The sequence below is a fragment of the Aquarana catesbeiana genome, linkage group LG05 (assembly GCF_042186555.1).
Source record: "Aquarana catesbeiana isolate 2022-GZ linkage group LG05, ASM4218655v1, whole genome shotgun sequence".
Classification (NCBI taxonomy): domain Eukaryota; kingdom Metazoa; phylum Chordata; class Amphibia; order Anura; family Ranidae; genus Aquarana; species Aquarana catesbeiana.
This window is the reverse complement of record NC_133328.1, coordinates 521,823,318-521,842,538: the sequence shown is the minus strand read 5'-3', so window position 1 is coordinate 521,842,538 and position 19,221 is coordinate 521,823,318. Positions and strand designations below refer to the sequence as shown.

The following is a 19,221-nucleotide window of genomic DNA, read 5'->3' as shown; positions in this document are numbered from 1 at the left end:
GAACCCTATGGACTAAGACTGGAATGCCATTAAAGTTCATGTGCGTCGAAAGTAAGAATGAGCTCCGGCGTGTTCGCACAGCCCATGTGCAGAGCCTGCCAGGAAGTCGGCACTGCGCTGCGCTAATCACAGGCAGTGAGACATTGTCCCAATGTGTGGCTGCAGAGATCGGGACAATGTCTCACTGCCTGTGATTAGCCCAGCGTAGTGCCGACTTCCTGGCGAGCTCTGCGAACACGCCGGAGCTCATCCTTAGTCTAAAGGCAGGTGTCACAATACTTTTGACAATATAGTGTATATATGTGATCCAACCCTTACAGGTAAGGACCGATCATTAGGCAAAGGACCAGAACAGCTATCTGCCTATGTAAATAAGGCAGATTGCTGTCATGACAGGAGGGAAGGGATGAAATTTGTGTCCCTGCAAAGCAGGCAATAAATTCCATCTCTTCCCTTAGTAAAAGCCCCACACACACGTTGTAGTAAAAAACCAGCTAGGCACATGAGTAACCCCTTGATCGCCCTTGATGATAACCCCTTCCCAGCCAGTGCCATTAGTACAATGAGTGCATATTTTTTGTGCCAGAATGTGCGCCGCAATATCGCAGTCCCGCTATAAGTCGGTGATCGCCACCATTACTAGTAAAAAATAAATAAAAATATCCCATAGTTTGGAGAATCTGTAACTTTTGCGCAAACCAATCGAGCTACGATTGTTGAGATTTTTGTTTTTCCCTAAAATATGTAGCAGAATACATATTGACCTAAATTTTATGAAGAAATTACATTTTTTACTAGTAGTGCACCGAATGGAAATTTTTGGTGCTGAAACCGAAAATGACATTTTTTTTTTTTTTTATATTTATATTTTTATATATAATTGTATTTGACTTTTTAATTAATATGATCAATTTAAATTGATATGAATATATTTTTGTCCATCATTGGTGCAAGAAAAGCTCAAGAAAAATGCAATCTGCAGTCTCTAACCATCTCTTGTATCATTTCTACAATCTCTTAAACGTAAACACCCTGCTAATAGTATTAGCAAAATTTCCATTTGGTGCAGCTCTAGCAGACATGATACAGGAGACGGACAGAGACTGCAGACATGATACAAGAGATCAGTGCAGCCTATCAGTGTCCATAAAATGCAGTCTCACCAGTGCCTGTCAGATGTAGCCTGCCTGTGCCCGGATCAGAGCGGTGATCTCCAGCTGTGTCACGGAGCTGGATTTGAATTGCTCGGGCCGCAGTAACAATGTCCTGCCTCCTATGATTACGCCACACTGATGTCGACAGCCTGCTGTCCTGGCATTGAATCAGTGTGCCGTCTATCACAGGAGGCGGGACATTGTTACTGCGGCCCGGGCAATTCAGCTCCCTAACTTGCCGCTCTGCAAGGGGAGGACAGGACCTTGAGCCGCCAGGATGACACCCCGCAATGGGTTGCACCCGGCGGCACCGCTACTGCGCATGCGCAATTATCTGCACTCTTTTCTTTTAGCAATATGCCGAAAACGCTGTCTTTTGCCGATATGTTTTGGCCGATGACATTTTAGTGCATCCCTATTTTTTACAATTTGTTTTATTTGATATGTTCTAGAGCAGAAGGTAAAACGTGTGTTTTTTGTTTGTTTTTTTTTTTTTTTTTCATTTTAGGCATTTTATTTTATTTTTTTTTTTGTTTGCAGCGCAAAAAAAAATATAAACACAGTGGTGATTAAATGCCACCAAAAGAGAGCTCTATTTGTGGGAACTAAAGGACATACATTTTATTTGGGTACAGTGTCGAATGCACAATTGTCACTGCCATATTGCAAAAAATGGCCTAGTCGTGAAGGAGGGTAAATCTTCCAGAGGTCAAATGGTTAAACACTGTCTGTCATCACTGTCAGTACCTAACTGTATTAAACCTCAGAGCCTGACTTTTCACCACATCCTGGGATATATACAAAACAATTCTGCGCTGCCGTAAAGAAAACAAGCAGCTAACACAACCAACAAAGCAAAACAGAGAAAAAACACACAAGTGTAGCGCTAAAAAATGAGAAAACGTCCAGTGTGGAAAACGTTAAAACCACAGTTCCAAGTGTAAATGTTGTAGAGGAATCATCAATATATACATGGAGAAAAGAATCTTCAGAAAAACGCTCCAAACAAAGATGTATATCATCTGAGATGAAAACAGACACACCACCACCAATTATGAAGAGGCTTACCGGATGAAGTGGACCCAAAGGGGTGTACGCCGGATTGGGTCGGACAGACTTAGGTGATGGGTGGCTGGGGATGGCCCGGGAAGGCGATGGTGGTGGATGGACCCACGCGTTGCTCTGTCACTCAAGGCGATGCGGGAACCCAGAGAAATGTGTGGACCAAACCGCACATTGTTGTCTCACTCGAAATGATGTTGAAGGAGGCTCTGTTACCTGTATCACACAAGACACAAAGCATGGTAGGTCCGGACATGGTAGGTCCTTTGTCCGGACCTACCATGCTTCGTGTCTTGTGTGATACAGGTAACAGAGCCTCCTTCAACATCATTTCGAGTGAGACAACAATGTGCGGTTTGGTCCACACATTTCTCTGGGTTCCCGCATCGCCTTGAGTGACAGAGCAACGTGTGGGTCCATCCACCACCATCGCCTTCCCGGGCCATCCCCAGCCACCCATCACCTAAGTCTGTCCGACCCAATCCGGCGTACGCCCCTTTGGGTCCACTTCATCCGGTAAGCCTTTTCACCACATCCTAGCCAGGAAGCCTCCCCAAACCCAGATAAGGAACAAGAGAACCTTTTTAACCCCTTTATGACTACATGACACTTGTGTGTGGCGACTAAAGGGTGGGCTTTAACACCCACATGCCACACATATACGTTGCTAGTTGGCAATTTGTGCTGAGAGTGCGTTCACTACCAGCTCTCAGCACAAAGACTGACTCTCGGTCTGGGCTACAGATTGTCAGATCGTACTGGTAAGCTGCAATATATTTGTTTTAATACCACTTTAATTTATTTAAATACTACATAAAGATTCCAAGGTCAGCGGTGGATTTTTCACAGCATCAAAAATGGAAAAATAATTTAATGTAGTCCCGCTGTGTCCAAAAGGAAGGATCAGATCGTCGTTCTGAGTCCCCTCAGCAGTCTATAATAGACATATGGGGTTCTGGCTTACAGCATGCTGTGCACAGCTTGCAGAGTGTGCATCTCAATTAGAGGATTACTATAGATAATGTATGCCTTATTGCAGTTGATAGAGAAGGCTATGATCTTATTCTTGTACATTAGTCTAATGTAAATGGCATTTGCTTTGAATGGCAATAAGAATATTGCACACGGTCTCCAATTTTATTATAGATCTAAGTGATCAAGACCTCGAAGATGTTGTGAATGATGACCTAGAGTTAGATTCGCAAGATAGAGGTAAGAGTTTAATAAAACCAGAATTACAATTTTATAAAGTTATGGATACATGAAAATCATTTTTCTTTTTACATAAGAGATGAGATTTTTTATTTTTTTGTACTGGATTATAAAGCCAGTTCTCTCCCGTTTTTAGGGTGCCCATTCACAAGCATAATGCTGAACCTGTTTGAGTCTAAATGGATTTGACTTTCAGGCATGCAACACTGAATCTTTTATAAAGGGCTTGGTTCCTTATCGGTATCTTCATTTGGGGTTTATTATAGTATGAGGCCTCATGCACTTGGATGCTTTTAGGCATCCAGAATAACTTGCAGGAGTATTTCTAGGCCTGGAAGAGACAGCTGGATAGCACACGCTAGCTACACATGGGTATACGCCATGCCGGCATTAATACATGCATGTGTGTAAACCCCTGGACATGGCTTTTTTGTATTCCGGTAATCATGCTCTAGCTTACACAAGCATGATATATGTACCCATGTACATCAATTTATTACTGTGGACAGCTGTACATTACAGGTGTCTCTCTGACGCAGACATATCTCCACAATTTACACAGAATGCCTGAAAGCTTCTAACAGGCCTAACATATTTTTGTAGGGTGGTCACATTTTCTCATCAGAAGAGGGACCCCTTAGGCTCCTCAATTTCCCAATTGCTGTTTTTACTTATTACTAATTGCTTGTTCCCAGAAAATACTTGTTCTATTTTAGTTCATTTAGAAACTGTTATCCTTTCAGATATCCTTGACTTAGAGGATGCTTTGGATGATCATGAACATCAGGCTGACGATGGTAAGTCTTATCAGAAAATGTATAAAAAAAAATGTTGTTTTTGATGTTAGTGGTGTCACTAAGGTTGGTGTCACCTGATGCGGTAAAATATGGTGTCATCCCCCCATTGAGGTCCTCTCCTGTCTAGCCTGCCACAGTGTCCTGCAGGGTGTTGGGCGGGCTAGTTTCGGGCGGGTAACGCAGTCACGGTTTGAGCCCCCAACCAGCCCCATGTAAATGATGTGATTGGTGCCAGCTCGCCAATCCGTGCGCTGTAACGGATGGGAGTGACACCTTGGTGGTCGGATATCACTTCCTACTTGATGGTGTCACCCGGGTGCAGTCCGCATCCCCCGCACCCCCATAGCAATGTCACTGCTTGCTGGAATGGCTTAACAGAACTTTTCAGGAGGTTTTGCAATACCCAATTTTATTTGACTTACTCATTTTCTTGTGATTGCAGATGCTGCTCTGCTTGTGCTCCTTGCGCAGAATACAAACTAGATGGGGTTTCAATAGAACAGGCTACATGCAGCCATTCAGAATTTCCTCTTTGGGTGTGAGACCAGAGTATAGTAGTCTGGCTAAGGGTCACTAGACCTAAAACTGATATATCTATCTATCTATCTATCTATCCCCCCCCCCCCCCTTTTTTTTTAAATTAAATAAAGCCGATAGTCTACTCCACCCCACCCCCCACCCCCTTTTATTTCTTCTTTTTTTTTTTTTTTTTATAACTGTCAAGGTGGGTTTGGATAAAACCCTAGATGGAAAACTTAAACAAGATAATGGCTTTCCCCAATGAATAAAGCCATAGGTTTTATTACTGGCAACCTTTATATTTTGCAGTTCTATGTTTTATGTATGTATGTTTTATAATATTTACTTATATATTATGCATGGCCCTGTTGTGTCTAAATAAAGACATTCAGGTAATATAAATGTTTTCTATAGATGAAGAGAATGAATTTAACTTGGAAGATGCCTTTGAGCCCAGTGTTCACAAATCGCTGAATGCAGAGCCTGGTAAGATGTTATTGAAAGATAAAATCTTTTATGAAACACTTTTTTTCAGTTTATTTACTTACGCAGTGGTTATATACTGCAGCTGTACATCAAATTTTCATTGTTAGAAAAATTAAAGATGATTGCTGTTTGCTTAGTATGTGTCTGTGCACATTGTGCTTTTTGTTATGGTACCCATTCCTACAACTGCCTACAAGCCCCCTAACCTCAAAGCACTAACTCCTCACCAAACCCTTTACATATATTTAATTTATCACCCAGGGATTCATGGAAAAAAATATATTAGAGAAAAACTACTCTAGAAAAAATAAACAGTTATGTCTAGATCTGTATATCTTACAGATGCCTTTTGATGACTTAAGCTGGCCATACATTATACAATTTTCTTGTTCAATTTCCTTTAGATTTGCCTACAATTATGTAATACAAGGGCCTGTCTGATTGCATGCAAAATGAAAGTGATTAGGTTTGACCTCATATTTATATGATTTTGGTAAAACCAAAGAAATTGTTCAAGAAAGATGTATAATGTATGGCCAGCCCTAAATCCTACCTTTTAAAACAGGTGGATGGTACACAGGCCCCATATAGTAATGCTGTAAAAGTATGTCCCGGGACCTTATGGTACTTGTCTTCCCAGAACATTTTGTTCTTCTAATGTTTTCTGTGAGTATAGGTTTTCTTTACAATATATCAAAACCCAATTACAAAAAATTGTATTCTATTGCAGTTTACCAGTCTTTAGTGGTGGCGGCTGCTGCATGATTTTCCTTTTCTTCCCCATTTATTTTCACCTGAAGATCATGGTAGTAACACACTGTCCTTCCTAGAGTGACAACGCTCAATCAGAATACTGTATCTATGAAGAAGCCGTGTTGTCACCCCTTTCCTCTTCCCCATAACAGCATAGAGGGGTGGGCTATGTTGTCCTCAGAGTTGGCTAGGAACAATTTAATAACCCTTGACAGAGCGCATGCAATGTTTTCAGCTGGTAAGATTTCCAGACGGATAAACAGGTATACATTTGCGCTTATCATATAGATGTAACACCACATTTTCAGTAGTATTAACAGATCAAAAGCGCCCAAATAAGTGTTTATTGTTGGGTATTACATACAGTTAAAGTGGTTGTAAACCCTTCCATATACCCAGTGAAGTGACTGGCCTTCAGATGATACAGAGAGCTGAAACAAATCCTCCTACATAAGTTGTACCTATTTGTCTGCAGTCTTCTCTTGTCTACATCTGTTCAGATTTTATACAACTTGTCTGAGTTGCCAGAAAACAGGGGGAGGGGAGCTGAAGTGAGACACTGCAAAGCTCTGTGAGAGCTGATTGGAGGGAAGGGACACGCCCCCTTCAAGCAGCACACAAGAACAAAGTGGAGGCTGTCAATCAGCTAGGGCTCCCTTCCCTATCACCATTTTTCTCTTGGTGTCAGGAAAACTTGTCAGAAGTGTCTCATGCAGATAGCAGAGGAAGGAAGCAGCAGACGGAAATGACACTTGGTGCTCTGGATTGGGACAAGTACACACTATAGAGTGATATGCTTTGTTCATATTTCATGTCTTTTTTATGTTCCTATTCCTTACACCTTATGTCTTTTTGAGTTTTTAGGTTTGGTAGTAGTTCAAGTTTAATCTGGGTAAGAGAATTAAAAGATCAGTGATATCCTATTAGGCTGGAGGTATTTGTATCTTGAGCGTTTAATCTTATGATGTCTAAATGAATCAGATTCCTAAATTAGTTGCAGCTAACCCTTTGTTTTGTGAAATGTTAGAAGCAAATGATGAGCCAGAAGAAGAAGAGCCGGTGACTGAAGAGCAAGCAGATAACAAAGAAGAGGGGATTGAAACTGAAGAGCAAGTTTTTGTAAAAGAGTGGGTAGAAGTTGTAGACCAAGAACCCGCAGCTCCTGAAGATGATGATGATGATGATAATGTAGAAGAGAGGGTAGAAGCTGTAGAACAAGAACCCACAGCCCCTGAAGATGATGATGTAGAAGACTTGCCGCAAACCCAAGCAGGTGATGCAGAAGAGCAAGAACCTGAGGAGGAACAGCAAGAAGTTGAGGAAGAGCCTGTGGTAGAGGAGCCTGAAGGAGAAGCTGAGACACCTGATATAGAAGCAGAAGAGGAGCCAGTTTTGGAAGAAAAAGAGGTTGACGTGGAAGAAGTGGCAGCTGAACTGCTTACTCGGGGGATAGTAGAAGAGCCTGTAGATGAAGAGAATGAAGAGCTAGAGGTAGCTGCTGAAACTGAACCAGAAACTTACAATGAAAATGAGGATAGTCAGGATGAAGCACAAGTGCCAGATTATCAACAGCATGATCCTCAGGAAGAGACGGTGTTAACGGAAGAGGTTGAAGCAGTAGAAGAGCCAGTTTTAGAGGAAGAGGTAGTAGAAGATCCAGTAGTAGAGGCAGAAGTAATAGAAGAGCAAGCAGAGGATGACGCTGTGCCTTCCGAAGGTAAGGTTATACCTACATGTCTTGCTAGTTGATGGCTCTCTGTGCCTGTCATGGCTACAGAGAAAGCAGTGTTTGTATGACAGTAACAGTCAATCCGGTTACCCCCAGTTACTTACGCTGGGTGGCATGACAGAATAAGCAGTATTCTCTAAGCTTAAGCAGGCCATACACAGAGTAAATTTATTTCCTGCAATCACAGGCTGCAGGAAAGAAATTAGCTTGATTCCCCCCCCCATCAACATAGACCATGTTGACAGAGAAATCCCTCCCACCGATCCATCGTGTTCTCCGGGCAGCTGTCCCCGCTGGGAGAAGACAGTGATTGCTAGCGGCTATACTAGCCGCTAGTGATAACCGCATGCATAATCCTGCAGGCTGGTTGTACTCAGGTTGATCAATCGATCAGCCTGCCTATACATAGTTCAAATCTTGACCGGTTCCTGCTCTTGATTTTAATGTACCCTGGGAGCTTCTCACAGTATGCTTTAGAGGCTGCAGCAAGTCCAATACAGCCTGCTTTATTTTCTGTCTGGAGGACGTCCAGCTTCATCTGGACCGTTTGTCCCCAGCCTTATTGCCCTGGCCCACCATTTTCATTCATTGGATTTCAGTTATTTCATTCATACAGTCTCCGCATCACATATGGGTGTTACCTTGGGCTTATACATGCGAATCAAGCCTGCCTAGGAATGTCCTATAGAGCCCGTCTCGTTATTGCCCTGGCCCACTCCTTTCACTCATTTGGATTTCTGTTCTTTCGGTAATGGAGTTTCAGCACCACATATAGGTGTAACCTAGGGCAATATACATGCAAATCAAGCCTGACTAGGAATGCCCAATACCCCAGTCTGACATGCCACCATTTGCATCAGGGCTTATGGTTCTTAAGGGGGCTATTTTATCAATTTAGAATTATGGATTTTTTTTTGTGCAGATCAGTGACAACAAATCCTAAATAAATAGTTTGTTTTCTGGTTGTAATAATACAGAATGTTAAAAAGTCCAAGAGAATAGATGCTTATATACCTTTAATTCCATATTTGCATAATGCTGGTTTCTCCCATCAGTCAGACATGCATTTACTTTTGTTTTTGTTTGGCTATCGTTGTCCATTTTACAGACCTGACATGACGAGCACCACAAGATGTCAGTATTGTTCCCAATGTACAAGGAGTAGAACAGAGTTCACATAAACAGGAAATGTGGATTTCTGTTGTCTTTAAAAAAGAACTCTGAAGCTAGTCACACACTAAAACTTATCTCGTTCATCCCAGCTGGCTTAATCACTTGCTGACCAGGTTTTTTCTGGCACTTTTTGTTTACAAGTTGAAATCCATTATTTTTTTCTTAAAAAAATACTTTATACTTTTTTTTTTTTTTGCGGAGAACCTATGGATGGTGGGTTCTGCAATTTTTTTATATCACGCTGTATTTGTGCAGTGGTTTTTCAAATGCAGTTTTTGGGGAAAAAAATGTAAAAATATACTTTTTATTTTTTTTTTTGCATTAAAATAGTAATAAAAAGAAAAATACAACAAAACATAACCCAATTTTTTTGTAAAATATAAAACATGGCATGCCGACTAAATAGATATTAAAACCTATCGAGCTTTAAAATTGTGCATGCCCGCACAACGGAGACAAACAACGTAAGTTTTACTATCCATAGGTGTTGCTTTAAAAGCCTTTACAGCTTATCACTTTAGATGTACAGAGGAGGTCTAGTGCTAGAATTGCTGCCCATGATCTGACATTCGCGGTGATACCTCACGTGTGTGGGACTTTTGCGTGCGTTTTGGATGTGGGGATGGGGGCACTTAATTTTTTTTTTTTTTTAATTTATATATATTTTTTATTTTTACATTGCTTTAAATTTGCTTTAAATTTTTTGATCACTTTTATTGTTGTCACAAGGAATGTAAACATCCCTTGTGACAGCAATAGGCACATGACAAGTATTTTTATGGAGGGATCTGGAGTCTATAAGACCCCAAACCCTTCCTTTGCACTTGAAAGCATTTAAAACGATACCAAGGTCGTCATTTATGAATACTTTAGATTTTTTTTTTAAACTGGCTCTTTTAAGACTCCAGTAAACCGGAAGTGATGTCATGGCATCACTATCGGGTTACTACATCTGAGACCTGATCAAATCCGTTCCTGGCTTTCTTCGGGCCTCTAGCCAGTCTGCGTACGCGCCGGCTGGTCGCTCAGGTCTCCCGGTGGGACGGGAGAGCCTGGCCGAGCGGCGGAAGGCAGCACGAGAAGGGGGTGGGAGTATGTTCTCTCCCTCTGCTTGTGATAACAATTGACCGGCTCCTTAGCCGCATCAGTTGTTACTACAAGAGCCGACCGTCGGCTCTATAAAAAAAAAAAACAAAAAACAAAAAAACTGTACCGGGGTGATGCCTGCAGCTGTAGTTATGTGATTTGGCGGCAAGTGGTTAACCACTTGCCGACCGGCTCATGCCGATTTACGTTGGCAGAATGGCACGGATGCACAAAATCATGTACCCGTACGTCACTCTGTCATCGGTGGCTTGCAGGCGTGTGCGCGCCCGCCACGAGAGCGTGCCCGTGGTTCTTACAGGCTCTGTCCGTCGGTGGCACGGAGGGGCAGAATGGGGAGATGCCTTTGTAAATAAGGCATTTCCCTGTTCTGCCTAGCAACATGACAGGGGATCTACTGCTCCCAGTGATTGGGAGCAGTGATCTCAGTCATGTTCTAGTGAGCCCATCCCCCCTACAGTTAGAACACGCTGACGGAACACACTTAACCCCTTTAATCGTTCCCTAGTTTTTAACCCCTTCCCTGCCAGTGACATTTACACAGTAATCAGTGCATCAATATACGCTTGAGATTTTTTTTTTTTACCAAAAATATGTAGAAGAATACATATTGGCCTAAACTGAGGAAGAAATTGGTTTGTTTATAATAAAAAAAATTTGGGATATTTATTATAGCAAAAAGTAAAAAAATATTGTGTTTTTAAAAAAAAAAAAATGTCACTTTTTTTGTTTATAGCGCAAAAAATAAACACCGCAGAGGTGATCAAATACCACTAAAATAAAGCTCTATTTGTGGGAAAAAAAGGACGTCAATTTTGTTTGGGTACAACTTTGCACAACTGCGCAATTGTCAGTTAAAACGACGCAGTGCCGTGTCGCAAAAAAGGGCTTGGTCAGGAAGAGGCTAAATCCTTCCGGGGCTGAAGTGGTTAAAGAGATAAATCACTGGAATACTCCATCCAGGTTAATCTGCGTAAATGGACGGATCTCTACTGCTGGCTGTTGTATCCTGACAGCCATGGATTCCGGGCTCGACAGAATAGCGCAACAGTGGCTGCGTCTGATTGAGTGTAGCTATTGTTTGAGGGACCATTTTTCTCCTAGCTGCATCAATTTTTAGATCGAAGGATGTCAGATGGGAGGATGCCGACAGGGCCACCTATAGCTCCACTTTCAGCTGGATCAACAGTAACCAGACAAAAGTCAGTTCAGGTATGGACAACCTAAAGTGGAACTTAGGACAGAGATACTCACCTTTCCAAAGGTCCTTCTGGCGCTGGCATCTTCTTCTGTGTGCCGGTTTTTGGGCCTCTTTATTGGCCGACGTGGGATGACATCACCCCTGTGCATGTGCCAGGGCTACGCTTCCCGGCACACAGGATCAGACCAGCCGCTGTAAGCTGAGCTGTGCTTGTGTAGCTCAGATTACAGTCCAGGGATCGCCGTGAGCAAGGCAGGCAGGCATAGTTTATTTCATGTCTCTTCTGCGATAAAAAGGCCTTCCTGCTCACAGTAAATTACAGTGGAACTTTAGTTCTGCTTAAAGTTTAGCTTTTTCACCTGCACTAGAAAAAGACAGTTGGAATCTGGGTAGAAAAAATGATTTCTGGGAATAACTGACAATCCTTTTTGTGTGTGTTTTTTTTTTTTTTTTTTTTTTTTTTTTTATAAAATCTGCCTTAAAGCAGGACGAAACTTACCTGGGATCCAGCAAAGCTTCCCCCCAGCCACTAACCTCATCGGGTGGCCAGCTTCGGGGTCTCGATCGCTGGCTGGGCAAAGATGATATCAGTCCCACGCATGCGCAGGACCTCTGTCAGATTCGGCCTTGCCGAATTTGTATAGTGAGCAGCTTACTGTACAGTGGTGGACAGGCAGGTAAGTAACTTTTAATGCAGAGGAGACAAAGCATGTCTCTTCTGCATTTAAATTCCTGCATGTCTGCCCATTTTAAAACTCAGGACTTAAGTTCCACTTTAAGCCTTGCCATACATTATACAATTTTCTTATAAAAGAGGAAGTAAGCCCTGGTGGGTTTTACTGCCTCTTTATTCCCCTGCAAAGTAAAAGCATAATGGGCTAATATGCATTGCATACTAGCCCATTATGTTGCACTTACCTGCAAACCAAGTCCGCTGTGTCCCCGCTGGTGGCCGCGTCCATCTTCACCCCCCTTCCTTCCGGGGCCGTGGATGCCAGCTCTGTGACGGAGTCACGTGACGTCACTCCCGGTCACGGCACAGGTCCTATAGAAACGGCACAATCGTGCCCTTTCTCTAGTGCACATGCACTGATGAAGTAGGCGCAAGCGTATATGGTAAATATCTCCTAAACCGTGTAGGTTTAGATCTTTCCAGTACCTACAGGTAAGCCTTATTATAGGCTTACCTGTAGGTAAAAGTGGTGCGGAAGGGTTTACAACCACTTTAAATTTCCTTTTTTAGATTTACCTTCAACTATGTAGTGCAAAGTCCTGCCTGATTGCATACACATTGAAAGTGTTTAGGTTTGACCTCATATTATGATTTTGGTAAATCTACAAGAAAATTGTATATAGTATTTTCAATGTGTTCATTTTCAGTGTGAAGTGATCCTACATAGCACATGTAGCTGTTAAGTGTGTTCAGTAGATGTCATCACTAAGGCTGTTCATACATTATACAATTTTCTTTGAGATTTACCATAATACTAGAACATGAGGTCAAACTTAAACTCTTTCAATTTGCATGCGATAGAGATGCACCGAGATTTCGGCAGCCGCCGAAAATAGTGTTATTGGCATTTGCTGATGGGAGAGAAAAAAGTGACAATAGTGGTGCCAAAAAATGCCAGCGATTCTTACATTTTTTTTTTTCCGCTTATGATGTGTTTTTCAAAGGTCATGTGACTCAAAAACATAACGTGGCTGCGTTTTTATTGCATTTCAACGGGGAGGTGCGTTTTTGGTGCGAGTTTAACTGACCAAAAATGCAGCAAATTAGGATTTTTAACACCAAAATGAAAGTGCACTGGATCAGTGTGAAGACATACATAGAATTTAAAGGGATACATTTTTCTTGAACTTTTCATGCGCTAAAGCTGCCGATAATGGCCGACAATAAATTCATATTCAGTTATATTCGACGTTTTAATTAATATAATGAATTTAATACAATTCATATAAAAAAATATTTTATGAGATGACTACAGGAAGAATAACCCATCTGCTGAGTATTTTTCATCCAGACCAATGTCCTCTCAACCCCTATTTCTGTTTTTTGGTTATTCTGAACATCACCCGCTTGTACTACTAGAACCTAGTCCCGGTTCACACTGGTGCGACTTCTCATGCGTCACATAAATTCGCATGACAAATCAAAGCACATTCATTTCAAGTCAAGGATCCTGCACTACTTTTCTGCGAGTTTAGCGCGACTTAAGTGTCGGATTGCAATCACAAAAGTCATAAGCAAGTTGCCCAGCAGTGTGAACCGAGCCTTACACGGTAGGCTTCTTGATATCTTCCATATAAAAGAAAGCCAGGCGCCAGTATTACAAGGTTTCTCCCAAACAGCAATTGGAATCAAACTTGCTTTGAGAGAAGTTGCACAGCACAGGCTTTAGACTCTCTACAGAGCCGGATCTTCTTCTGGATACATGGGACTATACTGAACTTTATTATAACTTCAATAATTGATGTTCTGACAGCTGAAGTACCCGTATTTGTTGAATCACATAAGTAGCCGACTGCTTGACTTCACTTGTTGCCTGCAGTTGCTTTTTAGTAGTTCTAGGAAGGATCCATAATGAGCAAAAGGGCTAAAAATGCAATAGTGAAAATGCATCTTTAGGCTCCTTTTGGCCTGACACATGTCTACAAAGTTGGCACCTGGTGATGTGATCTCGGCTTAGGGGATGGTTGGCCAACCCTTCATCACATGATCTTGTGCATAGGCCTTCAGTGGGCAGTACTGAATAAGCACTTTCTCCAGAAAGGATTTTTACCTGTATGTATCCAGCACACAATGTTAACATACACTACATTACCAGAAGTATTGGGACGCTTGCCTTTATATTAACTTTAATGGCATCCCGGTCTTAGTCCGTAGGGCTTAATATTGAGTTGGCCCACACTTTGCAGCTATAACAGTTTCAACTCTTCTGGTTAGGCTGTCTACAAGTTTTAGGAGTGTGTCTATGGGAATGGTTGACCATTCTTCCAGAAGCGCATTTGTGAGGTCAGGCACTGATGTGGACAAGAACGACTGGCTCGCAGTCTCCTCTCTAATTCATCCCAAAGGCGTTCTGTCGGGTTGAGGTCAGGACTCTGTGCAGGCCAGTCATGTTTCTCCATTCAAACTCGCTCATCCATGTCTTTATGGACCTTGCTTTGTGCACTGGTCCAAAGCATTTGGTGGAGGGGTGATTATGGTGCGGGGTTGTGTTTCAGGGGTTGGGCTTGGCCCCTTAGTTCCAGTGAAGGGAACTCTTAACGTGTCAGCATACCAAGACAGTTTGGACAATTTCACGCTCCCAACTTTGTGGGAACAGTTTGGGGATGGCCCCTTCCTGTTCCAACATGACTGCGCACAATGTCTTGGTATGCTGATGCCTGAATTGTTCCTTTCACTGGAACTAAGGGGCCAAGCACAACCCCTGAAAAACAACCCCACATCATAATCACCCCTCCACCAAATGATTTGGATCAGTGCTCAAAGCAAGGTCCATAAAGACATGGATGAGCGAGTTTGGGGTGGAGGAACTTGACTGGCCTGCACAGAGTCCTGACCTCAACCCGACAGAACACTTTTTTGGGATGAATTGGAGCGGAGAGTGCGAGCCAGGCCTTCTTGTCCAACATCAGTGCCTGACCTCACAAATGCACCTCTGGAAGAATGGTAAAACATTCCCATAGACACACTCCTAAACCTTGTGGACAGCCTTCCCAGAAGAGTTGAAGCTGGTATAGCTGCAAAGGGTGGGCCAACTCAATATTGAGACCTACAGACTAAGACTGGGAGGCCATTAAAGTGCATGTGCATGTAAAGGAAGGTGTCCCAATACTTTTGATAATATAGTGTATTTAGGTTGAATTTTAGGCTATGTTCACCCATGTCCAGCTGTGGTTTGCAGTCCAGTGTGATTTTGTTCACTGGTTCAGGTGCAAATTTTTACTTGAATTCACACCTGATCTGGACCCAAAATCGCACAGGACTCTTTTAAAATGGACCGCAGCTGCCCCGGACATGTGTGAACCGGCTCTATTGGAAGTCGGTTCAGTTCACATGTTGTTCGAATCGGATGCGGTTAAAAACGCACCTGATTCACATATCTGAATTAAGCCTAAGGTATAAGCCATCGTAAATCTATTTTAGAATAAGTCAATCACATTGTACAATTTGTTTTATGCTTTCAGAAAGTGAACCCATCCAGACAGAAGAGGATGAGTCCGTGGAGTCTCCAGGTATGTGCAGAGAAAAGTAATAAAGATGGTTAATAGTGATTCATCTGTGTTAAGAAAATTGTAAAGTATCATTTTACCCTTTACCAAAAAGGTTGTGCCTGCAGAATATAGCTTCAGTCTGAAGTGAAGTGACAGTTTTAAAATATCAAATTACTTCATGCATTTCCTAGCACTTTATCTATAAGTCCTGTTTAAAGAAAGAAATTAGTTAGGCTACTTTTACACTGAGGTGGGGGTGCGTTAGCGGTAAAGTGCCGCTAGTGTTAGTGGTGCTTTTCGGACGCTAGCGGGGCTCTTTTAACCCCTGCTAGCGGCCGAAGAAAGGGTTAAAAGCACCCATGTTGCGCCGATCCCGAAGCGCTTTGCAGGCGCTTCAGCAGCGCTGCCCATTCATTTCAATGGGCAGGGCGTTTTGGGACTGGTGTATACTGCTCTCAAACTGCCCCAAAGATGCTGCTTGCAGGACTTTTTTTTTTCCCGTCCCGCAAGCACTCCGCCCCAGTGTGAAAGCTCTCGGGCTTTCACACTGGGGAGGCATGAGAGGCGCTTTACAGGTGCTATTTTTTAGCGCTAAAACGCCTGAAAAGCGCCTCAGGGTGAAAGGGGTCTAACTGCTGTGTATAGAAGGATCAGACACCTTATGTGACCTCAGTGTAAATCCAGAAACCTTCTTAATGCCCATTATTACAGTTGGGCACATGTAAAAAAAAAAAAAAAAAATGTAGGCATTGTGTGCGGCCCCGTCGTCCCCCTGCTCAGATTACTATAGCTATCAGTGATGGGGCTAGAACTAGACTTGGCATGGCTCTGTTTTTTAATTCCATGGAGTTTGACTATTGCTTCAGAGACTAGTCTTCCTGCTGAATTCTCAGTGTTAACTCCATTACGATAGCACTGAGCATATATGCATTGCTTTTAGTAAGGAAGCCCAGCCACCACATGTGTTGCTGTCTTGTTCTGGGGTGCGCTACATCTGTGTCCCCAGAACTGTAACTGCGGTTAACTACTGAAGTCTGGGGGCTGGCACAAAAGTCCAAAGCCCTTAAAAGAGAAGTTGGGGGGGAAATTTAGCCCTCGTTCACACCAATACAATTTGTCATGCGATTTGACAGTTCAAAATTGCATGACTTTACGATTTCGGCAATGAAACCGCTCAAATTGTTGCGACTTGAGTCTCACCGACTTTAAAAAAGGTTCCTGCACTACTTTTCTGCGGTTTTCATTGTGACTGGCATTCACTTCTTTAAAAGGAAGTCGCAAGCTGCAATGAAAAGAGAGACCAAAATCGTACTGATCTGCAGTTTTGAAATTGCGTTGAAATAATGCGATTTCAAAGCTGCACTGGTGTGAACCAGGGCTAATATTTAGGTGGATGTTGGCCGCCGGCTCTGCAGTGAGTACTGAGCACTGAGCAAGTGCTCTGAGTAAAGAGCCATGACTGTCAGTCAGCAGCTGTCTGCTCTGCCCCTCCAGTGCTCACTGGAACGCTGGGCTTTGGAGGTGGCAGGAGTGGCTGGCTCAGGCTCTCAGCGGATCCCTAAGAGGCTGAGTCAGGTGCCGGTCCAGGCTTCTGGGTGGATCCTGACCTTATGGGCGGGATCTTTCCTGAACTGGCTGAGTGATGTCAGCTGACAGCGGGTTTTAGCCCACTGTCAGCTGAAAACTGGTCACAGGAGTGCATAACGAACGTCACTCATGTGATCCATAGAAGAAGTATAGCTAAAAAAGCTTTGGCCATACTTCTCCACTAAGATGCTTGTTGACTTTAGACAGTGGCTGCTTGAGCTAGTTTGAAGTGACCATCTGTAGTATCGATGGCTAAGGAAGGGGCAGCGCAATTATGAGGACAACTATAGAGATCGAGACAGGTATTGTGTGTTGTGTTTTTTATTTATTTATTTTACCTTAACTATGCCCCCTGACTGGTCAGTAGTAATGGGCTCAGGCGTTGTCAGAACCAGCCCACCAGGAAGCTGTTGCTGCACAGCACCAATCACAGTCAGTGAGGCAACTGCACATACACACGCTGCATATGATTGGCTGTGTTCAGTGCCAGCTTCCTGGCGGCCCCTCGTACTGTAGACATGAGTCTCCTCCAGTTTTCTTAGAACCCTATATCTGAAGAGGTTAATTGTACTGCATGTTATTTTATTTATTTTATATTCTGGCCCTAATGTTAGTATTTTTTTAGCTGACATTTCAGAAATGGAACTTACGTCTGAAGAAATAGAGGAGATTCTTTCAAAAACACTAGGTGAGTTTTTTTTTTTACTTAAAATGTATGCATTTTTCCAACTACTACACTATCTGCATGGGGTTTGCATGTTCTCCTTATACTTCTGTGAGTTTCCTTCAGGGGGCTAGGTTAACCACTTCTGGACCGCCCACTGTCGTTATACGTCAGTTGTTATGTCAGCAGCTAGCTGTCATAACCCCGGTATCCTCTTCTTCAGTGAACAGTCCGGTTTAAGACAAAAGTGGTCTCTGCAGCAGATTTGCCACAAGATCACTTTTATCAGCGGCGGGAGAGGGCCCCCCCCTCCCGCTACAATCCGCTGCCCTCCGCCTCAATCCGGAGCCGTCGGCAACGGCGGAGGCGATTGGATCCTTCCTGTGGCCTGACATGGAGACAAGTGAGGGGAAGATGGCCCCCACCCGTCTCCATATCATTGCAGGGCGGAAGCGACCTCAAAACGTCACTTCTGCCCATAGTTCTTAAAGGGCCTTTATTTTCTTTTTTTTTTAAATGACAAAATTTTATTCATTTATTTTTTTTTTTTTTTTTATTGCATTTTAGTGCAACTATGAGATCTGAGATCTTTGACCCCAGATCTCATATTTAAGAGGTCCTATCATGCTTTTTTTTCTATTACAAGGGATGTTTACATTCCTTGTAATAGGAATAAAAGTGACACAATTTTTATTTAATTTTTTTTTTTTTTAAAAACAGTATAAAAAGTAAAATAAAGAAGAATAAAAAAAAAAATTTTAAGCGCGCCCCGTCCCGACGAGCTCACGTGCAAAAGCGAATGCATAAGTGAGTAGCGCCCGCATATGAAAACTGTGTTCAAACCACAAATGTGAGGTATCGCCGTGATCGATACAGCGAGAGCAATAATTCTAGCCCTAGATCTCCTCTGTAACTTAAGGCATGCAACCTGTAGATTTTTTTTAAACATTGCCTATGGAGATTTTTAAGGGTAAAAGTTTGTTGCCATTCCACGAGCGGGCGCAATTTTGCAGCGTGACATGTTGGGTATCAGTTTACTCGGTGTAACATTATCTTTCACAATATAAAAAAAAATTGGGCTAACTTTACTGTTGTCTTATTTTTTAATTCAAAAAAGTGTATTTTTTCCATAAAAAGTGAGCTTGTAAGACCGCTGCGCAAATACGGTGTGACAAAGTATTATTTTGCTTTACAGTCCTTTATTTAAAATTTAAGTTTTTTTCCTGAAACTTCCCACTTAAAGTGAAGGAGCGTGTTATAAGCCAATAAATACGGTATATACAAATAACACGCCAAAGCTCATCTCTTTACTCACACACAGCCACAAAGGCAAGAGAATTCTTGTTGGGCAGTGTATTAGTGTTTGAATTAACACACAGACCGAATTTTAATGGTTCACGCATAAAAGGGTTGGCTCCATAGATCCCTTGACGGGAAAGGCACTACCATAGATCCCTTAAAGGGAAAGGAGCTGCCCTATATCCAGAGAGAGGGAGATACTGAGTGGACCTGGTGATTGTGCAGGAAAGGGACCAGTTTACTAAAACAAGAAGTTGCAT

The 19,221-nt window shown here is 42.6% G+C and overlaps 1 protein-coding gene across 9 annotated transcripts in view; it reads left to right on the top strand.

Moving 5' to 3' along the window:
* ASPH (aspartate beta-hydroxylase) overlaps positions 1–19,221 on the top strand; it is a 325,502-nt gene that overhangs the window by 118,813 nt on the left and 187,468 nt on the right. For all 9 annotated transcript variants that reach the window (XM_073631691.1, XM_073631689.1, XM_073631688.1 and 6 more), the window contains 6 exons: positions 3,363–3,428; positions 4,172–4,225; positions 5,159–5,230; positions 7,011–7,700; positions 15,385–15,432; positions 17,624–17,686. In XM_073631691.1, coding sequence (XP_073487792.1) covers positions 3,363–3,428; positions 4,172–4,225; positions 5,159–5,230; positions 7,011–7,700; positions 15,385–15,432; positions 17,624–17,686 — 993 coding nt within the window. The remainder of the gene's footprint in view (positions 1–3,362; positions 3,429–4,171; positions 4,226–5,158; positions 5,231–7,010; positions 7,701–15,384; positions 15,433–17,623; positions 17,687–19,221) is intronic.